We start from the raw sequence: 11264 nt of genomic DNA, 5'->3' as shown, positions 1-11264 counted from the left end.
CCCTACCCTGGGATCTCTGACTCCCTGGTCACCCAGCTGGTTAACAGGCTGCAGAGGTGAGGCTACTAACCCCTAGTACCCTAGTACCCTACCACTAACCCCTACCCTGGGATCTCTGACTCCCTGGTCACCCAGCTGGTTAACAGGCTGCAGAGGTGAGGCTACTAACCCCTAGTACCCTACCACTAACCCCTACCCTGGGATCTCTGACTCCCTGGTCACCCAGCTGGTTAACAGGCTGCAGAGGTGAGGCTACTAACCCCTAGTACCCTAGTACCCTACCACTAACCCCTACCCTGGGATCTCTGACTCCCTGGTCACCCAGCTGGTTAACAGGCTGCAGAGGTGAGGCTACTAACCCCTAGTACCCTAGTACCCTACCACTAACCCCTAGTACCCTAGTACCCTACCACTAACCCCTAGTACCCTAGTACCCTACCACTAACCCCTAGTACCCTACCACTAACCCCTAGTACCCTACCACTAACCCCTACCCAGCTGGTTAACAGTCGTTGGTACCCAATGCGTATGAATTGGTCTGCTCTACATCTAAACCCACACCTGTCCACAGCTTGATTACTGACTGGAACTTAGTTTATCCTCACCTCTCTCCATCTTCTCTCTCCTAGATTTTCTGAAGGCAGGACGTCTCCCTAGTGATTGGCTCTCTGCCCCAGCCCGCCTCTCCCAGGTCCCGCCCCCCTGTCTGTGGTCAAGCCAGAGGTTAGAGGTCATCTTGGCTAACACCGTAGGTGTCCGTCACATATTCCTGCTGGAGAACACTCAACACAACAGGCGCTTGGTGAAGAACTCCAAGGCCTCTTTTAGTAACTTGATAAACCTGTGGAGATCAGAAGGGGGCAGTAGAGCCCAGTCACTCAGTTAACACTGCTGGAATATTAACCCCAGAGCAAGGAGGAGACACTGCTTCTCAGAGGGAGACCCATCAGCATGGACCCAGTCGGACTGGAACCAGAGGGAGACCCATCAGCATGGACCCAGTCTGTCTGGAACCAGAGGGAGACCCATCAGCATGGACCCAGTCTGGCTGGAACCAGAGGGAGACCCATCAGCATGGACCCAGTCGGACTGGAACCAGAGGGAGACCCATCAGCATGGACCCAGTCTGTCTGGAACCAGAGGGAGACCCATCAGCATGGACCCAGTCTGGCTGGAACCAGAGGGAGACCCATCAGCATGGACCCAGTCGGACTGGAACCAGAGGGAGACCCATCAGCATGGACCCAGTCGGACTGACTGGAACCAGAGGGAGACCCATCAGCATGGACCCAGTCTGTCTGGAACCAGAGGGAGACCCATCAGCATGGACCCAGTCGGACTGGAACCAGAGGGAGACCCATCAGCATGGACCCAGTCGGACTGGAACCAGAGGGAGACCCATCAGCATGGACCCAGTCTGTCTGGAACCAGAGGGAGACCCATCAGCATGGACCCAGTCGGACTGGAACCAGAGGGAGACCCATCAGCATGGACCCAGTCGGACTGGAACCAGAGGGAGACCCATCAGTATGGACCCAGTCGGACTGGAACCAGAGGGAGACCCATCAGCATGGACCCAGTCGGACTGGAACCAGAGGGAGACCCATCAGCATGGACCCAGTCGGACTGGAACCAGAGGGAGACCCATCAGTATGGACCCAGTCGGACTGGAACCAGAGGGAGACCCATCAGCATGGACCCAGTCGGACTGGAACCAGAGGGAGACCCATCAGCATGGACCCAGTCTGTCTGGAACCAGAGGGAGACCCATCAGCATGGACCCAGTCGGACTGGAACCAGAGGGAGACCCATCAGCATGGACCCAGTCGGACTGGAACCAGAGGGAGACCCATCAGCATGGACCCAGTCGGACTGGAACCAGAGGGAGACCCATCAGCATGGACCCAGTCTGTCTGGAACCAGAGGGAGACCCATCAGCATGGACCCAGACTGACTGGAACCAGAGGGAGACCCATCAGCATGGACCCAGTCGGACTGGAACCAGAGGGAGACCCATCAGCATGGACCCAGTCGGACTGACTGGAACCAGAGGGAGACCCATCAGCATGGACCCAGTCGGACTGGAACCAGAGGGAGACCCATCAGCATGGACCCAGTCGGACTGGAACCAGAGGGAGACCCATCAGCATGGACCCAGTCTGTCTGGAACCAGAGGGAGACCCGTCAGCATGGACCCAGTCGGACTGACTGGAACCAGAGGGAGACCCATCAGCATGGACCCAGTCGGACTGGAACCAGAGGGAGACCCATCAGCATGGACCCAGTCGGACTGGAACCAGAGGGAGACCCATCAGCATGGACCCAGTCGGACTGGAACCAGAGGGAGACCCATCAGCATGGACCCAGTCGGACTGACTGGAACCAGAGGGAGACCCATCAGCATGGACCCAGTCGGACTGGAACCAGAGGGAGACCCATCAGCATGGACCCAGTCGGACTGGAACCAGAGGGAGACCCATCAGTATGGACCCAGTCGGACTGACTGACTGGAACTAGAGTTAACTAACCTGTGTCCTGGTGATGGGTTAACTAACCTGTGTCCTGGTGATGGGTTAACTAACCTGTGTCCTGGTGATGGGTTAACTAACCTGTGTCCTGGTGATGGGTTAACTAACCTGTGTCCTGGTGATGGGTTAACTAACCTGTCTCTGCAGCACCACGCCTGAAGGGGAGAGAACCAAACGCAACCCAGCCAGACCTCCCCACTACCACCCCAACCTGACCCCAACCCCCACCTGAGCCAACCCCCACTACCACCCCAACCCCCACCTGACCCCAACCCCAACCCCCACCTGACCCAACCCCCACCTGACCCCAACCCCCACTCCACCCCAACCCCCACCTGACCCCAACCCCCACTACCACCCCAACCCCCACTACCACCCCCACTCCACCCCAACCCCCAATACCACCCCAACCCCCACTACCACCCCAACCCCCACCCCCACTCCACCCCAACCCCCACTACCACCCCAACCCCCACCTGACCCCAACCCCCACTACCACCCCAACCCCCACCCCCACCTGACCCCAACCCCCACTACCACCCCAACCCCCACCCCCACTCCACCCCAACCCCCACTACCACCCCAACCCCCACTACCACCCCAACCCCCACTCCACCCCAACCCCAACCCCCACTACCACCCCAACCCCCACTACCACCCCAACCCCCACCCCCACTACCACCCCAACCCCCACTACCACCCCCAACTGACCCAACCCCCACTACCACCCCAACCCCCACTCCACCCCAACCCCCACCTGACCCAACCCCCACCTGACCCAACCCCCACTACCACCCCAACCCCCACCCCCACTACCACCCCAACCCCCACTACCACCCCAACCCCCACCTGACCCCAACCCCACCTGACCCCAACCCCAACTACCACCCCAACCCCCACTCCACCCCAACCCCCACTACCACCCCAACCACCACCCCCACTCCACCCCAACCCCCACTACCACCCCAACTACCACTACCACCCCAACCCCCACCTCCACCCCAACCCCCACTACCACCCCAACCACCACCCCCACTCCACCCCAACCCCCACTCCACCCCAACCCCCACTCCACCCCAACCCCCACTACCACCCCAACCCCCACTACCACCCCAACTCCCACCTGACCCAACCCCCACTACCACCGCCAACCCCCAACTGACCCCAACCCCCACTACCACCCCAACCCCCACCTGACCCAACCCCCACTCCACCCCAACCCCCACTACCACCCCAACCCCCACCTGACCCAACCCCCACTACCACCCCAACCCCCACCTGACCCCAACCCCCACTACCACCCCAACTCCCACCTGACCCCAACCCCCACCTGACCCCAACCCCCACTACCACCCCAACCCCCACCTGACCCAACCCCCACTACCACCCCAACCCCCACTACCACCCCAACCCCCACTACCACCCCAACCCCAGTCTCCTGACTGTGTGATGTTCTGCCTGCTCCTCTGTGGTCTCCTGACTCCTCCCTGCTCCTCAAGGCTGTTGCGGCATTCTTTATGAACCTCAGGTAAAGTGCTTTAGATGGACGGCTCCTCCAAGCCACTGGGGGCACTGTGATATGTAGGATTTATTTGTATACAAACCAACCTGTATATATGTTCAGCTGTCACTGATGTTGCAAACATCAATCACTGTGTACAAACGGTCATGATGCGCTGTTGTAGATAATGTTAAAGGTGAATATTAAAGATTCAAGTCACTCTAAAGGACAAAATGCCTTGTCTTTTTTTTTTACATGCGTTGTCAACATTTGTTCAGCGGTTTTACTGAGCAGAGAAACTCTTTTGTTTGTGAGTTTGACCCCGTTGGGCTAGGTCAGTAACCACAGTAACCAACCACAGCCTAATGGAAGCCTGAACAGGAAGTTCACTACAGAGGGACTGAGTTGACGTCTAATAGTCTACTGACAGATGTGTTCTCACCGTCTGATCTTGTCCTTATAACGATCCACTGCTTTTAAACCCATGAAGGGTAGTGAGTTCACCCAGCTCCTCTCGGCTCAGTGTGTATATAGACACTCTGTTCTGTTGAAGGGTAGTGAGTTCACCCAGCTCCTCTCGGCTCAGTGTATATATAGACCCTCTGTTCTGTTGAAGGGTAGTGAGTTCACCCAGCTCCTCTCAGCTCAGTGTGTATATAGACCCTCTGTTCTGTTGAAGGGTAGTGAGTTCACCCAGCTCCTCTCAGCTCAGTGTGTATATAGACCCTCTGTTCTGTTGAAGGGTAGTGAGTTCACCCAGCTCCTCTCGGCTCAGTGTATATATAGACCCTCTGTTCTGTTGAAGGGTAGTGAGTTCACCCAGCTCCTCTCAGCTCAGTGTGTATATAGACCCTCTGTTCTGTTGAAGGGTAGTGAGTTCACCCAGCTCCTCTCAGCTCAGTGTGTATATAGACCCTCTGTTCTGTTGAAGGGTAGTGAGTTCACCCAGCTCCTCTCAGCTCAGTGTATATATAGACCCTCTGTTCTGTTGAAGGGTAGTGAGTTCACCCAGCTCCTCTCAGCTCAGTGTATATATAGACCCTCTGTTCTGTTGAAGGGTAGTGAGTTCACCCAGCTCCTCTCAGCTCAGTGTATATATAGACCCTCTGTTCTGTTGAAGGGTAGTGAGTTCACCCAGCTCCTCTCGGCTCAGTGTGTATATAGACACTCTGTTCTGTTGAAGGGTAGTGAGTTCACCCAGCTCCTCTCAGCTCAGTGTATATATAGACCCTCTGTTCTGTTGAAGGGTAGTGAGTTCACCCAGCTCCTCTCAGCTCAGTGTGTATATAGACCCTCTGTTCTGTTGAAGGGTAGTGAGTTCACCCAGCTCCTCTCAGCTCAGTGTATATATAGACCCTCTGTTCTGTTGAAGGGTAGTGAGTTCACCCAGCTCCTCTCAGCTCAGTGTATATATAGACCCTCTGTTCTGTTGAAGGGTAGTGAGTTCACCCAGCTCCTCTCAGCTCAGTGTATATATAGACCCTCTGTTCTGTTGAAGGGTAGTGAGTTCACCCAGCTCCTCTCGGCTCAGTGTGTATATAGACACTCTGTTCTGTTGAAGGGTAGTGAGTTCACCCAGCTCCTCTCAGCTCAGTGTATATATAGACCCTCTGTTCTGTTGAAGGGTAGTGAGTTCACCCAGCTCCTCTCAGCTCAGTGTATATATAGACCCTCTGTTCTGTTGAAGGGTAGTGAGTTCACCCAGCTCCTCTGGGCTCAGTGTATATATAGACCCTCTGTTCTGTTGAAGGGTAGTGAGTTCACCCAGCTCCTCTCGGCTCAGTGTATATATAGACCCTCTGTTCTGTTGAAGGGTAGTGAGTTCACCCAGCTCCTCTCAGCTCAGTGTATATATAGACACTCTGTTCTGTTGAAGGGTAGTGAGTTCACCCAGCTCCTCTCGGCTCAGTGTATATATAGACCCTCTGTTCTGTTGAAGGGTAGTGAGTTCACCCAGCTCCTCTCAGCTCAGTGTATATATAGACCCTCTGTTCTGTTGAAGGGTAGTGAGTTCACCCAGCTCCTCTCAGCTCAGTGTATATATAGACCCTCTGTTCTGTTGAAGGGTAGTGAGTTCACCCAGCTCCTCTCAGCTCAGTGTGTATATAGACACTCTGTTCTGTTGAAGGGTAGTGAGTTCACCCAGCTCCTCTCAGCTCAGTGTGTATATAGACACTCTGTTCTGTTGAAGGGTAGTGAGTTCACCCAGCTCCTCTCAGCTCAGTGTATATATAGACACTCTGTTCTGTTGAAGGGTAGTGAGTTCACCCAGCTCCTCTCGGCTCAGTGTATATATAGACACTCTGTTCTGTTGAAGGGTAGTGAGTTCACCCAGCTCCTCTCAGCTCAGTGTGTATATAGACACTCTGTTCTGTTGAAGGGTAGTGAGTTCACCCAGCTCCTCTCAGCTCAGTGTATATATAGACCCTCTGTTCTGTTGAAGGGTAGTGAGTTCACCCAGCTCCTCTCAGCTCAGTGTATATATAGACCCTCTGTTCTGTTGAAGGGTAGTGAGTTCACCCAGCTCCTCTCAGCTCAGTGTATATATAGACACTCTGTTCTGTTGAAGGGTAGTGAGTTCACCCAGCTCCTCTCAGCTCAGTGTATATATAGACACTCTGTTCTGTTGAAGGGTAGTGAGTTCACCCAGCTCCTCTCGGCTCAGTGTATATATAGACCCTCTGTTCTGTTGAAGGGTAGTGAGTTCACCCAGCTCCTCTCGGCTCAGTGTATATATAGACCCTCTGTTCTGTTGAAGGGTAGTGAGTTCACCCAGCTCCTCTCAGCTCAGTGTGTATATATAGACCCTCTGTTCTGTTGAAGGGTAGTGAGTTCACCCAGCTCCTCTCGGCTCAGTGTGTATATAGACCCTCTGTTCTGTTGAAGGGTAGTGAGTTCACCCAGCTCCTCTCAGCTCAGTGTATATATAGACACTCTGTTCTGTTGAAGGGTAGTGAGTTCACCCAGCTCCTCTCAGCTCAGTGTATATATAGACACTCTGTTCTGTTGAAGGGTAGTGAGTTCACCCAGCTCCTCTCAGCTCAGTATATATAGACCCTCTGTTCTGTTGAAGGGTAGTGAGTTCACCCAGCTCCTCTCAGCTCAGTGTATATATAGACACTCTGTTCTGTTGAAGGGTAGTGAGTTCACCCAGCTCCTCTCAGCTCAGTGTATATACAGTGCCCTCCACTATTATTGGCACCCCTGTTTAAGATGTGGTTGAGGACTTCCAAAAATTCTCCTTTTTTTTTTAACAACATAGAACCCAAATGCAAAAAAAGAGAAAAATCCAACCTTTTATTTAAGTACATTACTTTGGTGGTAAAAAAAAAATTACACATTTAGAAAAACAAATACTTGAAATCATGTGTCCCACAATTATTGGCACCCCTAACAATTCCGCTGAAAATTTTAATTGATTTTTTTTTATATATATTTTTCTGTAGTTGCTAAAGTTGGTCAGGGTATCTAGGAACGTTTAATTAGTAATTCATGACTTCCTGTTTCCCTGGGGTATAAATATGACGTGACACAGAGGCCTAATTCTCTTACCCATTTGTCAACATGGCAAAGACAAGAGAACACACCATTCAAGTAAGGCAGATTTGTGTCGACCTTCATAAGTCAGGCAATGGCTACAAGAAAATAGCCACTCGCCTTAACTTGCCCGTATCTACAGTCAGAGGAATCATTAAGAAGTTTAAAACAACTGGAACAGTGACAAACAAGGCTGGAAGAGGTCCCAAGTTTATCTTGCCACAACGCACAGTGAGGAGGATGGTAAGAGAAGTAAAAAAAAGTCCTAAGCTCACTGTCACAGAATTGCATCAAAGAGTGGCATCTTGGGGTCACAAAGTCTCCAAAACAACCATCAGGCGCTCTCTACATGCCAACAAGCTGTTTGGGAGGCATGCAAGGAAAAAGCCTTTTCTCACTAACACTCACAAACGTAAACGTCTGGAGTTTGCTAAGCGGCACTGGGACTTCAACTGGGATCGTGTGCTTTGGTCAGATGAGACTAAGATTGAGCTTTTTGGCAACAAACACTCTAAGTGGGTCTGGCGTAAAACAAAAGATGAGTATGCCGAAAAGCACCTCATGCCCACCGTGAAGTATGGTGGAGGATCTGTGATGCTGTGGGCCTGTTTCTCTTCCAAAGGCCCTGGGAACCTTGTTAGGGTGCATGGCATTATGAACGCTTTGAACTACCAGGACATTTTAAATAAAAACCTGATGGCCTCTGCCAGAAAGCTGAAGATGGGTCGTCATTGGGTCTTTCAGCAGGATAATGATCCAAAACATGTGGCAAAATCTACACAAAAATGGTTCAGCAGTCACAAACTCAAGGTCCTCCCATGGCCATCTCAGTCCCCAGACCTCAACCCAATCGAAAACCCGTGAGGCGAGCTAAAGAGGAGAGTGCATAAGAGAGGACCCAGGACACTGGATGATCTAGAAAGATTGTGCAAAGAAGAATGGTCAAAGATCCCTCACTCTGTGTTCTCCAATCTTGTGAAATGTTATAGGAGGAGATTAAGTGCTGTCTTGTTGGCAAAAGGGGGTTGTACAAAGTATTAACATCAGGGGTGCCAATAATTGTGGGACACATGATTTCAAGTTTGTTTTTTTTCTAAATGTGTGATTTTTTTTTACACCAAAGTAATGTACTTAAATAAAATATTGGATTTTTCTCTTTTTTTGCATTTGGGTTCTATGTTGTTTAAAAAAAAAAAGAGAATTTTTGGAAGTCCTCGACCACATCTTAAACAGGGGTGCCAATAATAGTGGAGGGCACTGTATAGACACTCTGTTCTGTTGAAGGGTAGTGAGTTCACCCAGCTCCTCTCGGCTCAGTGTATATATAGACCCTCTGTTCTGTTGAAGGGTAGTGAGTTCACCCAGCTCCTCTCAGCTCAGTGTATATATAGACCCTCTGTTCTGTTGAAGGGTAGTGAGTTCACCCAGCTCCTCTCAGCTCAGTGTATATATAGACACTCTGTTCTGTTGAAGGGTAGTGAGTTCACCCAGCTCCTCTCAGCTCAGTGTATATATAGACACTCTGTTCTGTTGAAGGGTAGTGAGTTCACCCAGCTCCTCTCAGCTCAGTGTATATATAGACACTCTGTTCTGTTGAAGGGTAGTGAGTTCACCCAGCTCCTCTCAGCTCAGTGTGTATATAGACACTCTGTTCTGTTGAAGGGTAGTGAGTTCACCCAGCTCCTCTCAGCTCAGTGTGTATATAGACCCTCTGTTCTGTTGAAGGGTAGTGAGTTCACCCAGCTCCTCTCAGCTCAGTGTATATATAGACCCTCTGTTCTGTTGAAGGGTAGTGAGTTCACCCAGCTCCTCTCAGCTCAGTGTATATATAGACACTCTGTTCTGTTGAAGGGTAGTGAGTTCACCCAGCTCCTCTCAGCTCAGTGTATATATAGACACTCTGTTCTGTTGAAGGGTAGTGAGTTCACCCAGCTCCTCTCAGCTCAGTGTATATATAGACACTCTGTTCTGTTGAAGGGTAGTGAGTTCACCCAGCTCCTCTCGGCTCAGTGTATATATATAGACACTCTGTTCTGTTGAAGGGTAGTGAGTTCACCCAGCTCCTCTCGGCTCAGTGTATATATAGACACTCTGTTCTGTTGAAGGGTAGTGAGTTCACCCAGCTCCTCTCAGCTCAGTGTATATATAGACACTCTGTTCTGTTGAAGGGTAGTGAGTTCACCCAGCTCCTCTCAGCTCAGTGTGTATATAGACACTCTGTTCTGTTGAAGGGTAGTGAGTTCACCCAGCTCCTCTCGGCTCAGTGTATATATAGACCCTCTGTTCTGTTGAAGGGTAGTGAGTTCACCCAGCTCCTCTCAGCTCAGTGTATATATAGACCCTCTGTTCTGTTGAAGGGTAGTGAGTTCACCCAGCTCCTCTCAGCTCAGTGTGTATATAGACACTCTGTTCTGTTGAAGGGTAGTGAGTTCACCCAGCTCCTCTCAGCTCAGTGTATATATAGACCCTCTGTTCTGTTGAAGGGTAGTGAGTTCACCCAGCTCCTCTCAGCTCAGTGTATATATAGACCCTCTGTTCTGTTGAAGGGTAGTGAGTTCACCCAGCTCCTCTCAGCTCAGTGTATATATAGACACTCTGTTCTGTTGAAGGGTAGTGAGTTCACCCAGCTCCTCTCAGCTCAGTGTGTATATAGACACTCTGTTCTGTTGAAGGGTAGTGAGTTCACCCAGCTCCTCTCAGCTCAGTGTGTATATAGACCCTCTGTTCTGTTGAAGGGTAGTGAGTTCACCCAGCTCCTCTCAGCTCAGTGTATATATAGACCCTCTGTTCTGTTGAAGGGTAGTGAGTTCACCCAGCTCCTCTCAGCTCAGTGTATATATAGACACTCTGTTCTGTTGAAGGGTAGTGAGTTCACCCAGCTCCTCTCAGCTCAGTGTATATATAGACACTCTGTTCTGTTGAAGGGTAGTGAGTTCACCCAGCTCCTCTCAGCTCAGTGTATATATAGACCCTCTGTTCTGTTGAAGGGTAGTGAGTTCACCCAGCTCCTCTCAGCTCAGTGTGTATATAGACACTCTGTTCTGTTGAAGGGTAGTGAGTTCACCCAGCTCCTCTCAGCTCAGTGTATATATAGACACTCTGTTCTGTTGAAGGGTAGTGAGTTCACCCAGCTCCTCTCAGCTCAGTGTATATATAGACCCTCTGTTCTGTTGAAGGGTAGTGAGTTCACCCAGCTCCTCTCGGCTCAGTGTATATATAGACCCTCTGTTCTGTTGAAGGGTAGTGAGTTCACCCAGCTCCTCTCAGCTCAGTGTATATATAGACACTCTGTTCTGTTGAAGGGTAGTGAGTTCACCCAGCTCCTCTCAGCTCAGTGTATATATAGACACTCTGTTCTGTTGAAGGGTAGTGAGTTCACCCAGCTCCTCTCAGCTCAGTGTATATATAGACCCTCTGTTCTGTTGAAGGGTAGTGAGTTCACCCAGCTCCTCTCAGCTCAGTGTGTATATAGACACTCTGTTCTGTTGAAGGGTAGTGAGTTCACCCAGCTCCTCTCAGCTCAGTGTATATATAGACCCTCTGTTCTGTTGAAGGGTAGTGAGTTCACCCAGCTCCTCTCAGCTCAGTGTGTATATAGACACTCTGTTCTGTTGAAGGGTAGTGAGTTCACCCAGCTCCTCTCAGCTCAGTGTATATATAGACCCTCTGTTCTGTTGAAGGGTAGTGAGTTCACCCAG

At 51.0% G+C, this 11264-nt stretch overlaps 1 protein-coding gene across 1 annotated transcript; it reads left to right on the top strand.

Moving 5' to 3' along the window:
• The first annotated feature begins 17 nt into the window (after positions 1-17).
• LOC311123030 (uncharacterized protein) lies at positions 18-2690 on the top strand. The gene is made up of 2 exons (XM_084197319.1): positions 18-345; positions 630-2690. The coding sequence occupies exon 2, from the start codon at positions 993-995 to the stop codon at positions 2505-2507; it is 1515 nt and encodes a 504-aa protein (XP_084053445.1). The 5' UTR covers positions 18-345; positions 630-992; the 3' UTR covers positions 2508-2690.
• Positions 2691-11264: the final 8574 nt, after the last annotated feature.

This window comes from Coregonus lavaretus, assembly GCF_964263955.1.
Source record: "Coregonus lavaretus genome assembly, contig: HAP1_SCAFFOLD_1851, whole genome shotgun sequence".
In the NCBI taxonomy this organism is placed as follows: Eukaryota; Metazoa; Chordata; class Actinopteri; order Salmoniformes; family Salmonidae; genus Coregonus; species Coregonus lavaretus.
This window is presented reverse-complemented; position numbering and strand designations above follow the sequence as displayed.

Coding starts and splice junctions, on each gene's coding strand:
- LOC311123030 (XM_084197319.1), top strand. CDS start 993: ATGGACCCAGTCTGTCTGGAACCAGAGGGAGACCCATCAGCATGGACC.